This window comes from Petaurus breviceps, unplaced genomic scaffold (genome assembly GCF_028583685.1).
Source record: "Petaurus breviceps papuanus isolate PSGF00001 unplaced genomic scaffold, PetGlider_PUasm1.0 181, whole genome shotgun sequence".
Taxonomy (NCBI): domain Eukaryota; kingdom Metazoa; phylum Chordata; class Mammalia; order Diprotodontia; family Petauridae; genus Petaurus; species Petaurus breviceps.
In genome coordinates this window covers 12,964,462-12,990,834 of record NW_027185784.1, presented here as the reverse complement: position 1 = coordinate 12,990,834, position 26,373 = coordinate 12,964,462, and the positions used below count along the sequence as shown (strand labels likewise).

The following is a 26,373-nucleotide window of genomic DNA, read 5'->3' as shown; positions in this document are numbered from 1 at the left end:
AACTATATTCAACAGAATAAATATATATTAGGGGTCTTTTACGTACAAAGAGCCCTGCTTTACAACTAGAAGATCTGAGTTCAAACACCAGCTCTGCCACTTATAGTATGAATAAGCTTCTAAGGTTTTTTGGCCTCAGTTCTCATTTCTAAAATAAGGTTAAACTAAATGATCTCTAAGGCTCTAGGATTCTATATGCACAGCCTTGTCCTAGTTCCTAAGCAAACAAAAACAAAAATGTCTCACAATCTGCCCTCATAAAGCTTACGTTATACTCATAGGATGCAACAAGTACATAAGTGTATACATATATACACAAACACACTGCATACACACACACAATAATATGAGGACAACTACAACCAGGAGACTCATGAAGACTTCATGAAAGAAGTGGCAACTGAATTGCTCCCTGAATAAAGATAATGTTTCTGAGAGGGAGGGATGAGAAGCCAAAGTATACTATGGGATCAGAAGAGTCAAGTCTGTGCCCAGAGAAGATTATTTTGGGAACTGTGAAAAAGATAGGTTAGAAAATGAAGAGACTGGAAGTCAGAAGATCAATTAGAAGTCTCTAACACAATAACTGTGGCAAAAAGGTGATGAAGGTCTGAACTGGCATTTTTCCCAGACTTTAATTTTTTTATTCTGAACTTAAATGAATACATAAAAGAAGATTTCTACATCCACATCAAAACAAAAAGAAGATTCTCTTTGAAATCATGTATCTCTGTTTCATACAACTTGCTATTTTTAAAAAGTATTTTAATAAATTCCACATGTTATTTTCTAAACTGTTCTGCTTGTCTGTGACTCCTCTTGAATTTTCTTCTGTGCGTTTAAAAAATGATTTTTTATTGGCATGGAATATAATAGTACAAATTTAAGTGAACTGATGCAGAGTTAACAGTTTGTGTTACAAAATTACACATAACAAGTAAAGCTCCAAAGAAGATAAGAACTCCCACAACTGTATAGAGATGTTTCCACAGGTGGAGAATATCACATATATTTTCATATTTTTTATCTATTGAGAAAAGTTTTGCTGATTTTTTCTCTCTACCTATTTTTCTTTTTTTATTTATTTTTTTGCCTTTTGGAGGACAACTGGGGTTAAGTAACTTGCCCAAGGTTACAAGGCTAGTTTTTTTGTATTAAGTGTCTGAGGCCGGAACCAGGGCCAGCGCTTTTACTCACTGAGCCACCTAGCCACCCATACCTATTTTTCTTTTAAAAAATAGCTTTTTGCTATATGAGATGGCTCTGAAAAGGGAGGAATACTGGATGAAATTTCAATGATAAGAAAATAAAAGCTATCAATTAAAGTAATTTTTTTTAAAGAAAGTAACATGAGAAAAGCTCCAAAAGTTAAGGAGTGAACATGGTCAAAGGTATAAACAGAAGGGATTAGCCTTGAAAGAAAAAGGAACACCCTCTTCCCTCAGTGATTGGAACAAAGGAAGAGAGAAGTAAAGATAAAGAAAGGTTTTGAGGTATATAGAGGAGATAAAGGTACTCACAATGAATGGATGATACTCTCAATGAAATAGGGGGCAAGGTCTATCTGCTGAGATAGGGGGGTTGGTGTTGCTGTTGCTGTTGAGAGCCTAAGGAGGGAGAAATTGGGATAGCTGCTGAGAGAAGCATGGTAAGAGTCAATAAGGAATAAATAAGATGATTGCCTTTTGGTAGAGGGTCTAACTAATGCTAAATAATATTAAAATAGAGTAGATGTAGAAAGCACACTTGTATGAAAGAGACAAAAGAAGCATGTGAGGGGGATAGTAAGGAAAAGAAGTCTGAAGGATTGGAACAAGAGAGCAAAAGAATCAAGGAAGGAAGACAATTCATAACTGAGCTGATTTCTGTCAAGGTCACGCAGGTTCCATACCTAGGAATTACCCTGAATTTCTTATTCTTCACTCCCTATATTCAATCAGTCTTGCCTATTGTGTATAAATACCCTTCACATCTATCTTCTTCCCTCTACTCACACCACAAACACCCTAATTCAGATCCCCATCATCTCACCTGGCCTACTTTTAAAAGTCTCCTAATAAATGATTTTTCCTTCATTAATTGGCCACTCAGCAAAGTTTCTTCTTTGATTCATCCTCCACATAGCTGGCAAATTGATTTTCCTAAAACAGATACAATCATGTCACTGTCTTGCTCAAAAAAAAAAAAATCCAGCAAGTATATGCTGCCTTTAAGTTTAAATGGAAGATGATTTTCTATTGTTAATGCCTTCACATTCCAGCCCTACTTTATCTCTCCAGGCTGATTATACACTACTCACTGCTCCCTAACTTCGCCAACTCACTCCAGACAAAACCACCTGCTTTCACAGAGTACATGACATTCCATCCCCTGCCATGGTGCCTTTAAACAGATTATCCCTCATTCCTGGAAGGCTCTTTTCCATCCTCACCTAACTCCCTAACTCTCCCCAAGACTCCATTTACATGCAACTTCTTTCGATGGATATCCACCAATTCCCTCAGTTACTACCCTTCAATCACTGTGTATTTTATCTATCTATTTTATATTTACTCACTTTGTAAGATATCTCATTGTTTCACTTCTGAATTTTTATGCTCAGCACCTGGCACTAGCAGATGCTTATAAATGCTAATTTTTAAATTAAATCTGTGAAGGGAAAAAAGTAGCCAGAAAAGAAGTAATAGACAAAGAAGAGAACAAGAAAGGAGAAACACTGGCAGTCCTAATGAAGACAAAGGGTGAGGGAGAGGCAAAGGGAATGATCAGGATATTAAGATAGATCATGGAGCTGATAAAGTTTGGGGTAATGGTGAGATTTAAGGTATGACTGCCCCCATAGGTAGATAAGGTAAAATTGCAGAACAAAGGAGCTGAAAAGGTCTATGAACTGGGCAGCTAAATGGGGCAGTGGATAGGACAAAGTCCTAGAGTTAGGAAGAATCTTCTTTCTGAGTTCAAATCCAGCCTCAGACATTTACTAGCTGTGTGAACCTGGACAAGTCACTTAACTGTTTCCCTCAGTTTCCTCATCTGTAAAATGAACTGGAGAAGTAAAGGGCACACCACTCCAGTATCTTTGTCAAGAAAACTCCAAAGGATGCATAAAGAGTCAGACGTGACTGAAAAACTACTGAACAGCAATAACAAGAACTGTGAGGCCATGCTGTTCTAATAGAAAGAAAGAGTAGCCATGTATATCTAACTGAACACAAGGAATCTAGAGTTAGTAGGGAGTTTGGACCAGCTGCCTTTGTCAGCAAAGGGAGTGAAGTCAAATCACATACAATACTAAATTCATTCTCTTATAAGAAAGGCAGGTAGAGAAACAGGAGAATTTCTAGAGGTTAATGGAAATCCATAGTTGAGTGATAAAAGTCTCCTTTCATACTGGACTACATGCACAGAATGACACTTTTTCTGGTCTATTTTCTGCTTATGCACATTACATCCCAGATGATATCTTTTATACCACTTCCTACACACGTCACTAATAGAAATATGCTGCAGCTTCTTTATATCGCCATACCTGGGTCATTTGCTGTTTGATTTTTCAGATGGCACTGTTTCATATTCACAACTATTTGGGATTATCTTAAGGTTCTTTCAGAACAATCTAATATTTTCCTTAATGACTCCTAATTATCATAATGAACATCAGTAAAAATGCTGTATCGCGTTCCATCACTGACTACTGAAATATTCAGAGCTATGGTCCCACACTACTGTCTAGGGTTTTTTTCTTTTATGTTCTTGGGCCTGTTTTTTAAAGTCTTTCTTTAAACTTTCTTTTAAAGTTTTTAAAAGTCTAAAAACTTTTTAAAGTTTAAAGTCTTTAAACTTTCTTTCTCCTCCACTCAATATCAGGCCATCAAGTACTATGATAAGTGTGCTTGCCTCCAGACACATAGAATCATAGGATCTAATAGATCAAAGACACTTTACTTGATACACAGTTCACTTAGTCCAACATCATCATTTTGTGGAACAAGAAATAGATGCCTAAAAAGATGACATGCTTTGACCAGTCTTCTAGTTAGCAGCAGAACTGGAAATCAAACTCAGCTCTTCTGACTCAAAATTCAGCACTCTTTCTACTAGACAATGTATTTACCCAATCCCTTACACCTTAGAATTTCAAATATTTTGGAAGCTGAGGAATATAATAACCAAGCTAGTTAGAACCCTGCATAAAAGAATAAAAAGATTCTGTTTAAGGGTCAGAGGAGTTTTGATGTTTAAAAGCCAAAATAAAAAACTCATAACTATTTTGGTAAACTGGGTTAGCCTTATTATCAAAGGTATTTTTATATGAGTGACAGTGGTTTTTATATGAGCTACAGTTTTTATTTCTTTATAGTCAAATTAGCAAAGTAAAAAAATAAGTAATAATTACTTACATATAAAAACAGAGAAGTTAGCAAGCACAGTGAATAGAAAGCACTGGATCTAAATTTAAATCTGGCCTTAGACACTACTTACTAGTTATATGTCCCAAGGCAAAACACTTAAACCTCTATCTGCCTCATTTTCCTCATCTATAAAAATAGGGTCAACCTACCAGGGTTACTGTGAGGATAAAATGAGAGGATATGTTTAAAGTGCACTTATTATTACTATAAAAAGAAACAACTAATATGACAATCAATCTCATAAATCTTTTTTAGGTTCAGGGGAAAAAATTTTAACTTTTCTGAGATTTCTAATATGATTCAATGAAAAAAAAAACCTACCACACTAGTGTCCATTTACATTTGCTCTTCTTCTGAAAAGGAAAGATGGAAGGAAGGGAGGAAGGGAAGGAAGACAAACAATACACAAAAAACCTATCCCATCTGCTTTCCTGTGACCAGAATTTATCTTCTTTCAAATGCATTTCTGATCAGTTCAAAAAAGTAAAAAAGCTGCTAAGTGAACATAAGTTTCTCTTATCCTCTAAAACATATTAAATCATTCTAAAGCCACCCCTACCCAAAATATATTTTAATTATTACTTTCTGAAAATGAGAAAACATGAAATGCTATTTTGTGAACTGAAAAATCAAATCAAATTCCAGACCCCCACACACACATACACACATACACACCTATTTTGGTTCTTAATATACCAGCAAGAAGCAGCAATCAGTTTGGGTATATAAAATTCAAGAAAGATTCCCTTGAACCCACATGAAGTATAGATCTCTTGCTAATTATCACCCACCTCTCAAAAACCTTTTAGGGATCCTTAGGATGGGACAGGACTGAGTGAAGCATCTCCTAACAGCGTCCCATCGTATTTTCTTCTTACCTGTTACCACAATTATTAGCAATGAGTCACACATAACAACAAATGATAAGTAATACAATTATTACAGTTATAAAGACAGAAAAAACAGGAAAACAAAAATGCTTTGATGCTGCAGGACATGGCAAACAATTAACACTGCAAAAGTGAAAAGAAACTAACCCTTAATCAAGTAATTAGTGTTTTCAACAATTACCCAATTATGAACCACTGATTTTTCTTAGTTTTTCCAGTCCAATACTTGAACAAATTTTTCATGCTTGAGAATGACAGGTTGCTATCTTGTGGCAAAATTCACCAAGGGCGTAGACTAAACACCATGAAAGCAAAAAAGTTTTTAAAAATAACTGGAAATAGAGTCGTGCTCAAAAAAAAAAAAGGGGGGGGGTAATTCAGACTCCACTCTCTACTATACTTTATTCTTTGTGCTGTAAGGATTAAGCATGAGGCATCTCAAAAATTTTTTTAAACTGATTTGCATAATCCATATTTTAGGACATAGGTCAAAGCAAATATATTCATTATACAGCTTTATATTTTCACACTGAAAAAGTAAATATATCACTCTTTCAAAGAAAAAGTTGGTTTTACATAACAAAATTAAAATTATTGTGTTTTTTTTGTTTTTTATCATAGCAGTGCCATAATACCTATAACTACCTTCTACTTCTTAATGGGGGTGGATTTTTCTTGAACCTTGATTCCTAAAGTTCAAGGCTATGCCCACAGGTTTTTACCATATTTTACCATATTTCAATTTCTTAAGAATACACTAGTTCTGTTTTCAGTCTGATGAAACTACATTCAGAAATTCGCTCATGGTTGTTGGCTTAAGCAAATATACACACAAAAACTTCATGAGAGAATATTAACTTGTAGAGATCTACTACAAAATATTTTAAGACAAACAAACCCCTCAGACTGACCATAAAGATAAGTAGGAGATAGAAGAACCTGAGTATCCCTTTAAGGGAGTTGGGTTTTTGTGCGTTTTTTTAAAGCAAAGGCATATTTTTAAAATCAATCATTACATTAATTAATCAATACATTAAGAACTTATGTTCTTTCATTTTTGTTTTGGGGTTTTATAAAACACTGGGTCATTAAGTCCTATTGTTTTTGATTCTCCTTGTCTTATTCTACTCCATTAACCCACTTCTCTTATTTTTTAACCAATACCAAATGACTTTGATGGCTGCTGCTTTATAATATAGATTGTGATCTGGAAATAAGAATTCTCTCTTCATTCCTACCTTTGCCATTTTCTTCCTAGCACTGTCATATTTCCCTCAATAATCTAGAGAATTTTTTACTCAAAATTAATTTTATTGAGATCAATAAATTATCTCATTAATAGTCTAATTATTAAAGCATTAAAACCATAAATTAACTTTAGTAATACAGTCATTTTATATTACCACAGCACAGCCATGACCTCTGAATATTCCTCTAGTTCTTTAAGGAGCTCTTTGTAATTGAACCTATAAAAATATTGTGTGTGGTTTGGTAGACTGATCTCCAAATATTTTGTGTATTTTGTAATTATTTATCAATTAACATCTTCACTGATTCTCTAGGATTTTCTAAATAAACCATCATGTCATCAGCAAACAGATAATTTTATCTCCTATTTACTTATCTTTACACTTTTAGCTTCTTTCTCTTATCTTATTGTTATTGTTAGCATTTCTAGAACTACACCAAATAATAGTGGGAAAAGCAGAGGACCTTGTTTTACTCATATATGTTTCGGTAAAGTTTACAGTATATTCCTATTGCACATGATGCTTGCTTTGGGGTTTGGATTAGTCCTTTTTGTAATTTTTAAAAATCCTTCTATGCCTAAACTTTTTAAAAAAGGCTTTTAAAAAAATTACATGTAAGAATGTAGAACTTTGTGAAAGGCTTTTCTGTTTATCTATTGAAATAATCATATGGCTTGGGATGTTTTTGTTTTTAATGTGACTATTGGTGACTGTTTTTCTAACACTGAATCATCTCTGAAGCCCTGTCATAAATCCAACTTTGTCAGAATGAATGATTTCCTGTAGTTTGATAAGATTCCATTTAAAATTTTTGAATGAATAGACATTAGATACTGTTCTATAGTTCTCTGCTTTATCTTGCCCTTGTTTTGGTACTAGGACCATATGTATCTCATAAAAGGAATATTGTAGAATATTTTCTCATGTTTTTAGAAAAATTTTAATTAACTGTTCTTTAAATATTTAATAAAATTCTCCTGATTGCATTTTTGTTATTATAACTTGTAATGCATTTGATTTTTCCTTTAGGAATTTAGATGCTCTGACATTTGGAGCACTTAAGTTTAACAATGATATTGGTTTCTTATCTACAATTCCCATCAAAATAATGTAATTGCATTGTTTATATCTGCAAGAGTCTATTCAAGGCTGGAATTCCTGCTCTTCTGGATTCAGCTAATACATGGTAAATTTGGTTACAGTTATCTGTGTATGTCTTTTCTTTTGAGGTAGGTTTTTCTAAGTAACTGTGATAGTAATGGAATATAAAGATTCCCCTGTATTGGCTTGGTTTTCAAGTTGATTGTGTTAAAACCCAGAGTTTGTTAATCCCACCTGTGGGATGGACTTGTTGATGTGAAAAGAGTCCTGAACTGGGAGGAGCTGGTGACGTAGATTTGGAGAGACAAGAGAGAGGCAGAAGAACTTTTTGGAAGCAGCACCCTCTTGGACGCAGAGAGAGGCTGAGAGGATTGCCCTGGACTTTTGAGACCTGCCCCCTGAGCTGCCAAGGACTGAGGAGACATGGCTGTTTTGCTGGTACTTTGTCTGTCTGTTTTGATGTTGTTTTGCCAGATTTGTCCACGGGTGAAAGACAGTCCTGTTGAAGAAGTCCTGGAACCTGGCTGTTGGCTAAGAAGCCCTGAGACTGTCTTGCAGACAGAGAGTGAATACTGTCCACTGGTGAAGGACAGTGCTGTTGTTGCAGGGGTCTGGAGACTGTCCTGCAGACAGAGTGAATACTGTCCACTGGTGAAGGACAGTGCTGTTGTTGCAGGGTTCTGGGAGCCTTTCTGTTGGTTCAGAAGCCCTGAAGAAGGATTTTCTTGTTGTATGTTTACAGAAATCCTGGGAGAGGGCTTTGCTAATGTGTTCAGGGGTTCTAGGACTGTTCTACAGACAGAGGATAAATTCATGAAGTGATTGGCAATGTATCTTATGGCCTTGCTAAGCCTTGTCTCCCCAGGAACTAAGATTGCTGAGAGCTTGCCTAGTGTCAAGATGAAGAAAAGACCTCCATTTGGGTATTAAGTGCTGTGCTAAAACTTGATGTAACTCTGGGGTAGATTCAATTGTGATCCAGGGGTGGGGAACTTTTGACCTTTTTGTGCTCTGTGATTGAACAAATGAAGGTACTTTACTTAAGTTTGGAAACTAATCTCCATTTGAGAAGAGGGGCTTTGTGGTGGACTAAATGAAGGTACAGCCTAGGGGTGGAGTAGTATTTAGAACAGGGACTTTGTAATTGATTGAATGAATGGAAGGTCCTGGGGTGGGGTAGTACTTGGAGATTATTTAATCTCACTTTAGTAAATGCTGTATTTTGAATGATGTCATGTTTTGACCTTCTCTGTTCTTGATTGGTCACTGAATAAAATGGAGAGCACCTATGCTGGTATTTTGAACCTTGGGAAGTTGCCTTTCTTTGGGGTTACATTACAGTAACAAATTGTGGAATTTTGTTTTCTTATTCAATCTAACACTCTCATGTTACTGGATTGTTTAATCCAATCACTCAGCTGTTTTTTTTTTCCTATGTCTCTAACATGACTTTTTTATGGTTTGGAATTTTTTTGTTCCCTATTATCTATATAGGATTTTGTCCCTTCAAATATTTTTCCTTATTCTATTTTAAAGCAAACCTATTCCTATAAGTTCTCTTTCCGCCAACTCTTTTTTACCCTCTCCACATTTGTCAATTATGTTGAAATAAAGTTAAGAAGATTAAAAAAAGGTTCATAGAGCCCAGATTAAGAACCCCTGGTTTAGACCAACATCTTAAACCACATTCTGTGATAAATTCACAATGGATATATGACCTGAATATTAAAGACCAAACCATTAAAAATAAAATCAGAAAAGCAACAGATCATACACCTTTCACAGCTATGGGTAGGAAATGTATTCTTGACCAAAAAAGGGATAGATATAGGTCATTTCAAAAGATAAAATAGAAATTTTTGATAATATAAATTTGAAAAGCTTCCATACAAATAAAATTAATGCATCTAAGAGAAGGGAGTGGTTAAATGTGAAAAAAACTGTATCAAATTTCTCAAGATGACTGTTGGTATTCAAGATATGGACAACTAAAAGAAACTAAACTAAAACTGATTTCCCCAAAAGGTAGGTGATCAATGGATATGAAGAAACAGTTCCTAAAAGAAAAATATAAATCAAAACAATCCTGAGATTTCACTTCATATCCAGGAAATTGGCAAAAATGGGAATGTTCCATGTTGGAGGGGTTGAAGGAAGATAGGCTAAATAGTTCACTGTTGATGGAGCACTGTCAGTACAACCATCATGGAAAGAGATATGCAATTATTCAAATAAAATGACTAAAATGTCCACACCCTTTGACTTGGAGGTTCCATTACTAGGCATATACCCCAAGGAGGTCAGATAAGGTCATATAAGAAAGTTCCCATTTACACCAAAATATCTATAGCAACACATTTCGTGGTTTTAAAAAAACACCTAGAAATAAATCAGCACCCATCAACTGGTGAATGACTATACAAATTGTGGTATAAACATATAATAGACTGTTACTGGGCTGTAAGAGAAGAGGAATGTCCAGAAACAAGAAAAGACTTACACAAACTGATACGGAGTGTAGTGAGCAGAGACAAGAAAACAACCTACACAATGAATACAACCATGTAAAAGGAAAGAACAATTCTTAAAAAATTGAAAGTGAATGATGTGAAATTACAAAGAATTAGTGCAAACAAAGAAGTGGGAAATAACTGGTAAGAAACACTATGTATATTTTCAGATTTCTTAAATGAATCAATCAGTTTTGCTAATTTTTAAAAATATTCTGTTATAGGGGGTGGCCAGGTAGCACAGCGGCTGTTGGGATGACCTGGGGATCGAATCTGGGCTCAGATACTTAGCACCCACTCAGAAACACCTGGCCATGTAACCTTGAGCAAGTTACTTAACCCTGATTGCTTAAAAAAAAAAAATCTGTTATAAGGGATCTCTCTGAGAGGGGTAGGAGGATACAGAGGGAAATTTAGGCAATGTAAAAACAAAAGATAACAGTAGATAATTCTTTTTTTTCTTAATGCAACATTTCATCAAGACTAAGGAATACAATTTATATAAATAACAACTAGAAAATAACTTTTACAGAAATAAAAGAAACTAAGTAAACAGGAGATAATGTCTCATCACAGTCTATGACTGCACTGTACCAAAAAGTAAAAATGACAATATACCCCCAAATACTCAATTTATTTAGAGCTATATCAATAAAATTATCAAAGGATTGGCTTATGGAATTAAGACAAAATTCATTTGGAGAAATGAAAGAAAAAGGATATCAAGGGATTTTAAAAAGTAGGATAAATAGGTTAGAGCAGGGAGACATTTATGCTACCTCATGTCAGACTATGCTATAAAGCAGCAATTCTAAAATTTGATATTGGATATAAAATTAAAAAGTGCAATAGGAGAATAAACTACATAAGCAAGAACTACAAATAAATACACAAAGCAATCTAATGTTCAAGAACACAAAACTATTTCAGGAAAAGTACTCTACTCAACAAGAATTTCTGGGAAAACTAAAAAGCAGTCTGATGAAAAATAGCATCTTACACTTATTATCCCAATAAATTCCAAACTGATAAATTATTTAACTATGGAAAATCAACCCATAACAAAATTAGAAAAGTGAAAGATGCTTTTCATAATTGTGAATATGGGGAAAAGTAATAACTGAACAGGAATCAACGACAACAAAAAGCAAAATTGACATGCTTACCTATATAAAAATTTCCAATTTTGGCCCCCAAAATCAATGCAGTGAGAACCAGAAGATGCTGCTTGAAAAGAAATCTACATTAAATATCTCTGATAAGCCTAACATCCAAAATCTTTGAGAGTACTAGGACAAAAATCTAAGATTAAAATCCATTTTCCAGTGCTCAAAAATATGAATTTGATTGTGGTAAAAAAAATTTTATTTCACAATAGCCTTTAAAATCATAAAGACTGCTTTCTTTCTATAAAAACATTAGTACTCATATCCTACAATTTCTAGAAAACTCTCCTCAGAAATCATTAATAAGTATATATTCTATATCTCTGCATCTGGTTCAAGGCATAGATAGCTGGTTATTGATTGTTCCTTAAGTATCTGCTAATATATTCATAGAATGGCTCATGCAAATTGATATTCTGTTGATCTACCAGACTTATTTGCAGATTCACCAGCAGGTTAAGAAGTATACTTTTCTCTGTAATCTCTTTCGAAACATTTCAGAAATGGAGAAATACATCATCTTTAGATAATAAACTTCAAGGCTTTCCCAACAACTTCAAAGGAAATATTGTGGGGTTTCAGGTACTATTCTAAAGGACGTTTCTCCTTAAAGCATGTTAGTTAGACATATGGGTTCAATTAGCTAATTCAACTTCTGTTAATTAATTCAGTCGTGCCTCTTTCCAAGTAAATATGGTCTAGAAGTGAACAAGTTCCAATGAACATAGCTCTATAGTCAAAATACTTAAAAGATGATGTATATCATAACTAGCAATAAGTAATTCTATACTATATGTTCTCTGACTAACATTTTGTTAGTATCTGGGTTTTGCTTCCAATGAGAGCTACAATTAGCAAGGCTGGTACCTGGGAAAATTTAGTTGAGTAAAAGTGGGGAAAATGGGGGGAAGAAATAGGAGGGGGGGAGGAGGGGAAAGGGGAAGAACACTTGTGATTTAAGGTTTGTGGGAGGATCCTACTGTCAGGAGGCCAGACAGGTCTAGCTAGAGAGTAGCCATCTGGGAGTGCAGAAAGGCCTCAAAATCCCACCTCAGCTAGCAACTGCAAGTGGTTTTTGTGTGTCTACTACACCTTAAGATAGGTCCAGAAGGAAGCAGAAATTCCAGTCAAGTTGAATATAGTTGAACTGGGAGAAAGGCAGACCCTCCTCCAAAAAATCTGGTCCCATTCCCCTTTAAAAGTTTACAACCCCACTTCAACACCAGGAAACAGCAGGTAAGGGACATGTTAGTATAGGAAGACAGGCAGGACTATAAGGTGAAGATACAAACCCAGAGGGAAAAAGCTTGCTTCCCAGATGTCTGCTACCCCATCCGTCCTGAAGCAAATCACTGAATACCACACACACATCCTTTAACCCAGCTTCCAATTAGGGCAACTATCAGAAGGAAACAGAAGGGAAAAAAAAATCCTATTCAAAATAACTATAAATTGTATTAATATCTGGGAGTCAATCTACCAAGAAACTCAAGAGTTTTACAATCATATGACACTCTTTAAGAAATAATTAAATAACTGGAGGAAAAGTCGTTGCTTATGTTCAAGTCACAACAATTATAACAAAAATGATGACATTAACTCATAGATTTAGTATTACAATTAAACCAATGAAGTATTACTTCAGAGAGCTAGACAAAACAGTAACAAAATTCAGCTGAAGGAACTAACACCTAGAATTTTAAGGGAAATAATAAAACTAGTAGGAGTGAAGGAGAAATAGTGCTTTATGTTATAAAGTAGTACTCATCAAACTATTTGATAATTTTTAAAACCAACTCAATAAGCAAGAATCAGAAACAATTTAAGCCCAATGTTCGATAAATATAAACTACTTGAGGAAGAACCCCCTATTTGACAAGAACTACTAGGAAACTAGAAAACAATTTCAGAAACTATATTCAAACTATACCAAGTACCATAATAAGCCAAAGATGGCTATGCAATCAGAATATAAAGGGTCACAACATAAAAAAAAAAGTTAAAGGAAGGTGAGATCTTGCATCTTTTACAACTAGTGCTACTAGAAGAATTCTTGATCAAATGAGGGAGAGAGGAGATCACAAAAGATAAAACAGGAAATTTCCATTACATTTGCAAAAAAACGAACTCAATAGAGGTAGTATAAGAAGGAAATTAATAACTGGAAAAAATCTTTGCATCAAACATTTCTGGTTAAGAGCCTGATATTTAAGACATACTACAGTGAATTAACAAAAATATATTATGCCAAGAACCATCTCCCAATGGATAAGCAGTGAAAGGATATTAATCATTCTCAAAAATTGCTATTAATACCATATGAAAGACTCCTCCAAAACAATAACTTTTTAAAAAATTAAAATTAAAATAGCTGTGCTTTCACTTCACACCCAACAAATTAGCAAAAATGATGAAGGAAAATTGGTATACTGTTGACGGAGATACAAATTGGTCCAACCATTCTAGAAAGCAATTTGGTAATATGAAAAAAGTGACTAAAATCTTTTCATCTAGAGATGCCACTGTTACACATATACCCCAAAGTCAAAGACAAAAATAAAAGTCCCATAGAAGCCAAAATATTCACAGCAGCAGTTACATGGTAGCAAAGAACCAGAGACAAAGTATATGCCTACTGACTATAGAATGACTAAGATATGGCACATGAATGTAACAGGATGTTTGTCACTATACCATAAGAAATGCTAGAGATGAAGGAATTCAGAGGAATGTGGGAAGATGCATGTATTAACACCAGTAAGCATAAATGGAAAAATAAACCTATACAATAACTGTGACAATGTAAACAAAAAAGAAAAAGAAAATAAACTGATTCTATAACTGGAATCATAATGACTAAATACAGTCCAATGAAAGTAATGTAAAAATCCACTTCCCTCCTGTCCTTGACAACATGGAAGAAATCTAAATGTGACTGTCAAACAGCCCATCAAATGTGATTAAGGTGTTTAATTTTGTTTAAATGGCTTTTTTAAAAATCTCTGCTACAAGTGGAGGTTCACTGGGGGGGGGGGGTACATTCAAAAAGAAATAATATAAAAACAAAAGGCATCAATAACACCAAAAAAAGTTTAATAACAGACTACTCTCAAAAAATTTCCCAAGTTGGGGGCGGCTAGATTGCATGGTGAATAGAGCACCAGGCCTGGAATCAGGAGGATCCAAGTTCAAATTTGGCCTCAGACACTTAACACAAAACTAGCCCTGTGACCTTGGGCGAGTCACTTAACCCCAATTGCCCTGCCTTCCCCCTCCAAAAAGAAAATTTAAAAAAAAATTCCAAGTTGGAACACTAAAGCTAGAAGTGTAGCAACAAGTCAAGTGCAACCACACTACTGATTAGCATGGAAGCTTTGACCTGTTCTAGTTAGCTCCTCCTTAAGCAGTCTGGTGGTCCCTTGTTCCAGTGGGCTCACCATGCTGGTGCCAGCATGGTAGAGTAGGACACCCTAAGGGAGAGTAAAAAGGCAGTTTTGTGCCAGAAAGAACAAACCACCACTGCCCTGTCCATCATCTCCACACAGACCCCAATGGAGACAACCCAGAAGCCTTGAAAATACGATTCCCAAATCAGCAGACCTGCTTCAGGTCAGCCCCCCATAGTCACATTTGAGGAGAGAGATCATTGTAGGGAAGGGACCCACCTTCCTCATCACTACTAGCAAGAACTGCAGAGCAACAAGCCTATAAGCACAAGAGTCCTCGAAATGGCAGCTCCAAACAACCTGTCTTCTCTCCACCTCAACCAGTACTAGCAGCCTTCATCCCCAGAAGCAAATCCTGTGAAGTCCCCAAGTACTGTCAACCAACTGCCAATTACAAGGCAGGCTAAAGTAAAGGTAAGGCGGAGACAGAAAGCATCACGTACCAACCAAGTTGAACTATCATCACCATTTTGATCAGCATCTTCCCCCCATACTCTGATGAAGACAGATAGGACCCAGAACCCAAGAGACTTGGGAATAGTAATACTTTCAGCCCAGAGCCATCCTGGGAAGTGACTCCTCCAGAAATGCAGCCTGGAAATCATTCCTGCAGGTGCAACAGCTATAGAGACCCAGAGAAAAGAGTTTCTTGTCACTAAAGTCTTTGACACTGTCAAATGGTTCAACATCAGAAACACATGATTTTTATCAGACAAAATGACTGGGATGCTTTGCCAATGAATCCTAAGGACTATGGGACCTTTCCATCTAACTTGCAACTTAAACATTCCATGTGTCGTCTATCCCGTTAGACTATGAGCTCCTGAAAGTAGGGACTATCTTACTTTCCTATTTCTATCCCCGTCATTTAGCACAGTGCTTTGCACAAAGTAAGGAGTTTAATAAATGCTTCATTCATCCACAAGAGAGAAGCAATACATAACAGAGGTTTCAGTTGTAAGTTAGGAAATGTCAAAAAGACAAGTGGGACACAAGGAAAGTTCAATGTCACTATCGCACAGTGTCTTTACACATAGTTCAAAGTTATTTTTTAAAGTAAGTTTTATTGATACCTTTTGGTTTTTTATCAGTCAGTTCTGATATACCTTACTACTACCACAACCAAGGAGTCCTCTCTATTGTAACAAAAAAGCTAAATTAAACCTACATATGTCTAATAATGCATGAATCATCACATGCTTATAGTCCCATTCCCACCTCTCTAAGTAAATATCTGTTGAATTGAAACACTAAAAGCCAAAGAATTTCCCCAATGGTTAAGTAGTCAAAGCATATGAATGAACAGTTCTCAAAAAGAGAACTGGCAAAATTGACACAAGATGCGAATAATCCATACTGGCAAGGAAGCAGAAAGAATGGCACAGTGCCCCAGAGAATTCCCTTTCAAAGGAAAAGGAAGAATATGTAGATATTTGTATTTTGTAGATACATAAATATTTGTAGCAGTTCTTATAGTGTCCATGAATTTCAAACTAAGGAGGTGCCTGTCAATTGCTGAATAATAAATTATATTAACTTTTTGGTTGCCCTATGTCTCCCAGGCTAAAAGTACAGCAGCAACTCAAAGGCTCTACCTCACTGCTTATTAGCAAGAAAATTCTGACACTCCAGTTTTCCTTCATCAGGCAACCTAGAGGACCTCTGCTCCCGGAGGCTCAACATATTGATTCTAGACTTAATTTGGATGTCCAAACAGTTTTAGTCCTCTTGAAGTTCAGGTGTATAGCAAACTCAAGAAATCCACCAGCCTCAGCATTCCCAGTAGCTGGGATTATAGGTGTACACCACCAAATCCAGGATGATTTATGAATAATATTTATTGTACTGTAAAAAATTATATTAGTATCAGTTTCCCAGAAACCCTAAGACTTGTATAAAGTGATGTGAACAGGGGTGGCCAGGTAGCACAGCGAGTAAGAGCACCGGCCCCAGTGTTGGGATGACCTGGGGATCGAATCCATGCTCAGACACTTAGCACCCACCCAGAAACACCTGGCCATGTAACCTTGAGCAAGTTACTTAACCCCAATTGCTTAAAAAAAATAAAATAAAATAAAGTGATGTGAACAGAACCCAGAAAATAACTTATACAATAACAACAACATATAAACAACTTTGAAAGACTTAAGAACTCTAATCAACGCAATGATCAAACAATTCCAAAAGACTAGGGACAAACTCACCTATTGAGAGGTGATGAATTCAAGGTACAGAATGAAACTTATTTTGGGACACTGTAAAAATGGGAATTCGTTTTGCTTGACTATGCATACCTCTTAGGATTTTTTTCTTTTTTTTTTTTTTCTGGGGGGGCACCTCGGGTGGAAGGATCCTGAGAATAGCCAGGCAATTTAGAAAAAAGGTCTAGACTGAGACTAATTCTCTAACTAGGGATTTTTAGCTTTTTTCACTCCTCAAACACAAAACTGTGACTTTCTACAAGCTTTTTTTGGATTCAAGTGACTCTTATATTGCTCCAATGCTTTGCATGATACACTTCAGCAAAGAGAGAGAGGTTGCTATTAATTGGTATTATTAATACAGTTGAAAATTCCTGGCTTAAATTTTTCTTTAAAAACCCAACAATATGATCATAACTGCCTCATCTGCCAGGCACATAATGTTAAAAAAAAAACAAAAACAAGACAGACAGCTAAGTGACAGTAGATAAAATGTTGGACTTGGGATTCAGGAAGACTGAAATTCAAATACTGACCTAGTTACAACCTTGGTGTCTTCTTCTGTGAAATATGGATAATGGTAGTATCTACTTCATAGGTGTGAGTAAAAGTGGGGAGGCTAGGTGACATAGTGAATAGAGCACCAGCCCTGGAGTTAGGAGGACCTGAATTCAAATCTGGCCTCAGACACTTGACACAAAAACTAGCTGTGTGACCTTGGGCAAGTCACTTAATCCCAACTGCCCTCCAAAAAGCAAAAAAATAAAAGTAATATCTAAACCCCTCTTCTCATGCAGGTTAAGCTAGTTTTTCCTTAAAAGTTATTGAGGCTTTCCCCAAGAAGGGTTCAGACTGAGTACAAAGCAGCCTCACAGAACAAGATGAGTAATGCATGTAAGGGAGCTTCACTTAGCTGAATCAATCTGAAGTGCCCTCAATGTCTATTTTTGTTGTAATCCTTCTCCTGCTATGGCTGAGTAAATATCCTTTGGTTACCTGTCAAATGACCTACAAATGTCATATTCTGTTTCATTTTTGAGCCTAAATTGCCAGAGGACTTAAGTGACTCAAGTCCAACTCTAAACAACTGGCACGATCTTGCAAGACTGGAAAATGAGCTCACTCAAGTAGGGGTATGGGCAGGGCAGACAAAGAAAGGGGAGCCTGGATTGTTCTTTATGCTTCTAATGATGCCTTTAGTGATTCTTCACTGTGAGACACTCCTTACTCCTAGGACATCAGAGAATAAACTGCCTATGGCCATTCAGCAAGAAAAGAACAATGTATATTCCGTACTGAAGAAATGTACCTTCTAGATAAGTGAAGTAAACTGTATTTTAGGTCATTCAGATATGTTGAACCTTCAAGTCTCTAGTTAACTTAAGTCTTCTCCAAATTCTACTAGATGTTCTTCACAACCTGTTTTAACTTCAAAGCAGCCTATAAAGACTGAATTTTTTGATATGGAGAAAGAACTGTTCCACTCATTAAAAAAGGACAATTTCGAAAGTCATATTCAGAAGCACTAATTGTGCTCAGCCTTTTCCAGGCTGGAAATGGATGCTTTTGTGTTGCAATTTATTATGCAATTGAAAAAAGGCACCTCCCAGCTTTAAGAGACTTACATTTGTATAAACTGGCTTTGAATGGCTTTTTGGAAGCCAGACAATGCAGCTGAATCAGCAGTCCTCAGTCCTGTATATGGACATAGCCAGCCACTGAGGCTATGTCCATATGCCCAACAGTGAAAGAATGCAAACCAAGGCAGGTCTCTGGAATTTTAGGATTGCCTTAATAATTGTGATGAATTAGTCATTTGCGTTTTATTCCTGTTTTTGTTTTTTAATTTGAAATTTGAGAGACCAACAGCTATAATTTTGTCCCAGATATTTTGTTGTGATTATCTGGTGGGGCAAGACCACATTGGGAAAAGAGATTAAAAGGGTAAATGCTGGGGCAAGTAAGTGGCAAGTTGACAGAGCACAGATTTCATTTAATTAGCTGAGGACATGCAGGAGTGAGGCATTGTTTGCTTGTTTGAAGAGCGACCTCAAAGATCAAAAGAATACCCACTAAAACTTTTAAAGGATCTCCAATGAGAAGGAACTCACTAATTCCCAAGTAAACTGGTTCCACTGTTGGCTCTAATAATTAGGAAAATTTTCCTTTAGGCAAACTCAAATCTGATTATTTTCCATTTTAATCCACTGCCCTTTGAAGCCAAGCATAAATCTAACACCTCTTCCACAAGGCTCTTTTGCTAAGATTGAAGCCAAGAAAAATTATGTAATCAAAACTCTTAGAATTAAGAAGGGCCTTAAGATATCTAACCCAATCCTTTCATTTTAGAGATGCGGTCCAGAGGTTCCCCCCACTCCAGTCTATCATCCCCTCAGCTTCCAATGACCTTCCTAAAGCAGTTCTGATCATGTCTCTCCCTCTCTCTCTCTCGCACTCACACACCTCACCCCCCAATAAATTTATTTCAATGATCTATTACCTTCAGAATCACATATAAAATCCTGTTTGGCTTTTAAAAGCCTTTCATAAACTGACCCCTTCCTATCTTTTTAGGCTTACTCCTTATTGTTCCTTGCATAAGACATTTCATCTCCTGAGTCTGTGCATTTTCACTGGCTGTCCCTCATGCTGCATTACACTTTCTTCACATGAACTGACCATTATGGATAGCAAAATTAATGTAGATAACATATTTTAAAGTTTGTGTGCCCAGAAGGCAATTAAAGCCTCCAACTACACAAAAGGAAAAAAAAAAACACAGAACACAGTATTTCAAAGAATATAGAATGCTTTCCCTCTTCATCTGCCTCCTGGCTTCCTTGGAGTCTCATTTAAAATCCCACCCTCTGCAAGGAATCTTTCCCAGTCCCCCTTATTGCTAGTACCTCCCCAGAGATTGATTCCAATTAACCCTGTATCTTGTATGTGCATAGTTGTTTCCATGTAGAAGCTCCCATTAGAATAGGAGCTCCCCTAAGGGCAAGACCTGTTTTTGTGTTTCTTTGTATCCCCAGTGCTTAGCATAGTGCCTGCCACATAGTAAGAGCTTAATAAAAGCCTGTTGACTGAATCTTGTCCAAGACTACACAACTAATTAGTGTCAAAAACCAGGCAGGGAACTCAGGTAGCAAGACTCCTAGATTCCAATGTTTTACTAAAGATTCAAGTCTTGGATCTTGGTTTTGCATCTTTGAATCTTCTGCTTGTTTTACAACCTATCTGCCCTCTGTAGATAATAAAGATTTTTTTTAAAAACCAAAAACTTGGAAAACCTAAAAAAAAATTTCAGGGTTACTTAAAGGAAAGTAGGGAAAGGGTTAGTGAACTGAATTTTATTTCAGAGACTCAATAGAGGTGAGGAAGTTATGACACTACAAGAACAACAAACTATGAGGGGAAATTATAGTGTATTAGAAAAAACACTGGATTTAAATCCCAGTTCTGACATTTGCTACCTTGAGAAAGTCACAAACCTATTATCTGGACTGGTTTCCTCATCTTTAAAATGAGAGGGGGTACACTGAATGACCTCTAATATCCCTTCCAGCTCTAAATCTAGGAATCTGTGAACTCTCAACATACTTAAGTGGAATTTATGGCTGAACTCAAATAAAATACCTAACATGTTTACTGATAACATTTCCTAAATAGTGATGATACATGGCATTTATATGTAAAAGATAAAGTGACCAATTAATGTTACTTTTACAAAGCTAAACAAAATTTAGTGTTTGTTTTCATTTTATTAGTTTACTATCTAAAATCAATGTCAATCCCACAGCCAGATGTCATAGATCTTATTTACAAATAACCCAAATCCTAGAGCCCCCAACCCTGCCCCTAAAATCAAGGGCTGAAATTCCCTAGGTTCCACCATTCCAGTCTTCTACTACGTACCCTCAAATACCCCTAAAAGGTTATTGAATCTTGAATTCTAATATCACAACTCCTGGTGCCATGTGTCCTGGGTGCCAGAGAGTTTAAGGCAGAAATTTCAGACCATAACACTACAGGTTTGGAAAAAAGGGATGACACATGAGAACAGTTTATAGATTCCCAATTTTTCAGAGTCTTGGGGAAGAGGCATAGGATAGCAGGTCAGAGGGACTAAGTCAGAGACCCTACTTCCCAGATACTCTTAAAAATGACTTAAGAGCAAATTTAACATAAGGGCCAGCCTTCATCTTATTTTTGTGAAAAACAAAACAAACACCAACCTGTACTCCATTCAACAGCACATACATTAAAATTATAATAATATAGATTAACATGGCCCACTAATAAAACTGATATGCAATTTCACGAAATGTTCCATATTTCTATAATAAAAATAACATTATTACCTAAATTTATTTACTTATCAGTGCCATAGCAAAGTACCAAAGGATTATTTTAAAGAAAAAAGAAAAATTAAATTCATCTGGAGGAATAAAATATCAAGAATCTCAAGGGAAATAATGAAAAAAAAGTGGGAAGGAAGGTAGTCTAGCAGTACCAGACCTCAAAATATACTTTGTACAAAGAAATAATTCTCAAAATAATTTGAGCTTAAGAAATAGAGCAATTTAAAAAAATAATTTTTTTTAAAATAGAGCAATTAGTGAAAGAGATGAGGCCCAAAACATACAGAAGCAAATAAACCTAATAAGCTAGCATTCAATTAAATCCAAAGACTCCAGGTACTAGGGTGAAATCTCACTATTTGATGAAAACTGCTAGGAAAACAGCAGTCTGGTTAGAAATTAGGTTTAAACCAACACTTCATACTACATACAAAGGTTAGTTTGAAATGAATACATGACATAAATATAGAAGGTCATATCATAAAATATTAGAGGAACAAGGAAGAAATTATCTTTCAAATATATGACTAGGGGAAGAGTTTATAACCAAACAAGGGATAGAGGATCACAAAAGACAAAATGGATCATTTTTATTACATAAAATTAAATTTTTTTTTTGCACAAACAAGTTACAAATAGATAAAATTAGAAGGGAACTACTCAAATGGGGGGAAAAATCTGCAACAAGTTTCTCAGATAAGGGTCTCATTTCCTAGCTGATTAAATTTATAAGAAGAGTCAATTTATAAGACTAGAGCCCTAACTGATAAATGGTTCAAGGATGTCAACAGGCAATTCTCACAGGAAGAAATACAAAGTACTTATAACCATATGAAAAAATGCTCCAAATCAGTAATAATTTGAGAAATGAAAATTTCTCTAAGCAATTCTAAGGTTCTACCCTCACACCCCTCAGGTAGACAAAAGTGACCAAAAAAAAGAAAATGAAAAAAGTCAGAGTGGTGGCTGAGAGAAAAAAGGCACATTGATGCACTGCTGGTGGAGCTATTAATTGGCCCAGCAATTATGGAAAACAATTTGAAATTATGTCCCAAAAATTTACTAAGCTGTGCATTTCCTTTGACCCAGTAATATCACTTATTACACCTATATACCTCAAAGAGATCAAAGAAAGAGGAAAAAGTCCTTCAAATAGAAAAATGTGTATAGAAGCTCTTTTTGGTAGTGGCAAAGAGCTAGAAACTAAGGAAGTACTTATTGAATGGGGAATAGCTGAACACACTATGGTGTATGAATATAATGGAACAACATTGTGGTATGAAGAAAAGACAAAACGGATGGTTTCAGAGATACCTGAGAACACGTTTGAACTGATATAGAAAGAAGTGAGCAGAACAAGAACAAGTTATACTATAATATCATGTTGTAAAGATAAACAGTTCTGAAAAGACTTAAGAACTCTTAACAATACAGTGATAACAAGGATTCCAAACATCTGATGATAAAGAATGCTGCTCACCTCAAATATACAGGAAACATATTTTTGGACGTAGCCAAGGTAGAAATTTGTTGTAACTAAGCTCCTATAATATAAGGGGCTTATATTTTTTTTTTTGAAAGGAGAAAAGGGATGGGAAAATAATATATGCTTGATAATTTAAAAAAAAACCTTTTTAAAGAAGACAGGTCCTCAATTTCTCCCCAATACAACCTTCTCCCCCACCCCACACCAAAAAAATATCCTCCCTTTTGTTTCATGAGACCAAAGGCTTAAAATCCAAATACCTAAAAGAATGATAACAATGTAATATCTAGTGTAATAATCATTGTAAATAATTGCTACGTTATATAACACCTTCTATATACTGTATAACAGGAATTGTGCTAAGCATTTTTCAAATGTTACCTCATTTACCATTTATCATCCCCATTTTACAGATGAGAAAACTGAGGCAAAGAGAAGCTAAATGATTTGCCCAGCATCACAAAAGTAGGTATATATGAAGCTAGATTATATGTGAGGTCTTTCTGATTTAAGGCCCAGCATTCTATCCATGATACAACCCATATGCCTTAATGTTTCTGGGCCTGCTTCATTTGCAAAATGAGGAGTTGAATAAAATGGTATCTGAGGTCTTTTACAAATCTAAATGTATAGCTTGAGGTTGAATTTTAACTCAGGTCTTCCTGACTCTAAACCCAGTGCTTTATCCACTGACTCACCTACCTGCCTCCTTAATAAGTTCAAAGTATAAAAATAAGATCCATCTCTTTTGAATGGAGAGGTGTTAAAATGACCCAAAGTGCCAGAAAAAAAAACCCTAGTGGAGAGCCTAAAGAGGAAAAGATAAACGTAAAAAGTGAACTGCAAGGACAGAAGAGAAGCAATGTAGACTTGGAAGTCTTTACTGATTTCAATTTTCCCCCTGTCCCTACCTATGTTTATCTTTGGGGAACAATTAGAAGTTATACCAAAGGTACTTCACATCCTGCAAGCCTTACCACCTAGAACCTCTGAGGGAATCACCGATGGAATTATCTGGCAATAGCAAAAAATTACAACTGGCTAGACCAAGGGGTGGGGAACCTCTAAAAGCCTTGAGGCCACAGGTGGCCCTCTAAGTCCTCAAGTTCAGCCCTTTAGCTGAATCCAAACTTCAGAGAACAAATCCTGATTTGCTGGGCTAGACCAAAGAAGAGTAAAAGGGGAGTTAAATATAAGACTGGCAAAGAGTAGGCTGGGCCTTACTAAAAAGAGTAGCTTATATGTGACCCTAGTATCAACAAGCAGTTTCCTGAGTAGAGGACTAACATGGTCAGACTTGCACTTTAGGAACAATCACTTTGGTGTGTTAAGGACAGAATGAAATGGGGAGAGATTTGAGGCACAGAAATGTTAGGAAGCTACTATAAATAGTCCTAGCAGGAAGGCATAAACTACAGCAGTGACTGTGTGAGTAAAGTAGATAGCTGCAACAAAGTAAAAATGACAATATTTGAAAACTGACTAGATATGTGAGGTAAGGAAAACTGCTAAGTCAGGGATTACTGCTAGATGAACCTGGGTGACTTAAAGGACGGTGGTGCCCTTAACAGATCTGGGGATGTTAGAGAGGGAAATGGGTTTTTTTGGGGGAAAGGTAGTAACAGTTTTGGATATGTTGAGTTGGAAATCCAATTTGATATATTCAATATGTAACTGGAAAAACATGAGTTCAGGAGGAAGAGTAGGGCTGGATATATAAAGGAAGACAGTATTATTCTATCCCAAACCACAAATCCTACAATATATCCCTCCACAATTAATTATCCAGGCTTAAAATTTAAACAAAAGATTTAAGATATTTTCCCAAATGTCCTGTATTGTGATTAGTTATTAAACTTGTAAAATACTAGTCATTACACTTGTAAAATACAAAGTGCCTTATTTCAAAGCATTGTGCAACCTTCAAAACTAACTTGTCCTGTTAATTTAAAAAACTATCAATAAAACACCTTCAGACTTTATTCCTACCTACTTCTGCCTCAATTCAACTAGCACCTTAGGACTGCTTTGCTTGTGATTATTGCACTGCATTAAGTTATCCTGTAAAAGGCCAAAATAGTGTTGTCCAATATAGTATCTGATAATGATACATATCTCTTAAAATCTTTGACAGTAGTATTTCCTGATATTTTTATTGACTTAGATGTCCAATGAATCATGCCATCTTGGGATGTGTACACAAAAAACATTTGATTTAATTCAATCTAAAAATCAAAATGATAAATTCAAGTAACAAAGATCTGTTTGTTTGTTTTGGGGGAGAGGAATGAGGAAGCAAGTTTATACTGAATGTTAAGTGCTTTTGACTAAATCTTAAGTGTGCCTCTAAGTGAAACCCCAAAGGAAAGCTTCCTTTCCTTCCTTCAAAATCAAACATCACTGACCCTTCGACCCCTTTCCAGAGTGCAATTAGTCCTTGATCTCGCTGAAATGCCAATTACTGTAATGGCCCATTTCTAGGCCTCTAGGCAAGGAAGAGAAGCTTTCCCGGAACTTGTGCATCCTTTTTGTGCCCCCCTCATTTCTTCCGTCTCATAACACCTCATCCTCGTAAGTACAAGTCCATCTGGAAGAACCACTCCTCGCAATGCTTTTCCCTAAGCCTAACAAGGCGCCCTTTATGGAGCGGCTTCCCACCACAGGGAGCCAATATCTTCTTCTCCCCAAACCACCCTGCGGGGAGGGGAAGGAGCTGGTAAAGAAACAAGACAAGTCAGTTCTCGAGGATGCCGAGGCCTCCGCTACGCAACACACAACGCCAGCGGATCCGAAAGCTCTGAGCGCAGGGGACTGGGGACGCGGGAGGGGGCACTCCCGCCCTCCCGGAGCCCGGTCCGAGGGGAGCCTCACCTGGCAGGAGCGGCGGCCCGCAGAGCTTCACGAAGCGGTTGAGTAGCCCCGCTCCGCGGCCCCCACCCCCGCCACCGCCGCCACCGCCGCCGCCGCCGCCGGCCCCCGCGGTGCCCCCTCCTCGCCGGCGGTTTCCGTCCCAACCTTGGGCCGCCGACATGACTCGTCGTTTCCACCCGCGAACGGCCCAGCTCCGTCCCGGCCGCTCCTCCGCCGGCAGAGCCGGTGAGGAGTAATCCTTCCTGGGCTCCTTCTCCCAGGACAGGGAAAGAATGGAAAGGGAAAGGATGGGGACGGACGGATCCCACCGATGACCAATCGCCGACCGCCCCGGCGAAGGCAACCAATAGAAGGCCGCGTTCTTGGCAGGCGGAAAGGAGAGACGTGGTAACCATAGCTATGGCTAGAAAGAAAAAAAAGGTAGAAGTGGGAGGGGGGAGAGGGGAAGGTAAAGACTAGAGCAACAACACCATCATCTCATCTACCCGGCTCTGGTCGCCAGCGGGCTGCAGCTCCTGAGAAATCGATCCGAAGCCGGGGAGGCTAATGCTGGCAGAGTTGGACCCCCTCTCCCCCCCCCTCACCTTACAGCTGTCATTGTTCAGTCGTTTCTGAGCTGTGGCTGGCCCTTCGTGATCCCATTTGGGGTTTTATTGGCAGAGACACTGCAGTTGTT

General features: G+C 36.8%; 1 protein-coding gene across 3 annotated transcripts in view; it reads right to left on the bottom strand.

The window, feature by feature from the left end:
* Positions 1–25,996, bottom strand: part of KLHDC10 (kelch domain containing 10) — a 65,848-nt gene extending 39,852 nt beyond the window's left edge. The window contains exons 1-2 of one of the 3 annotated variants that reach the window (XM_069087212.1): positions 25,698–25,996; positions 5,204–5,290 (exon numbers count right to left, since the gene is read on the bottom strand). In XM_069087212.1, the coding sequence (XP_068943313.1) occupies positions 5,204–5,290; positions 25,698–25,857 (247 nt within the window). In that variant the 5' untranslated portion in view covers positions 25,858–25,996. The remainder of the gene's footprint in view (positions 1–5,203; positions 5,291–25,697) is intronic. The other 2 variants (XM_069087210.1, XM_069087211.1) reach the window with 2 other exon arrangements.
* Positions 25,997–26,373: the final 377 nt, after the last annotated feature.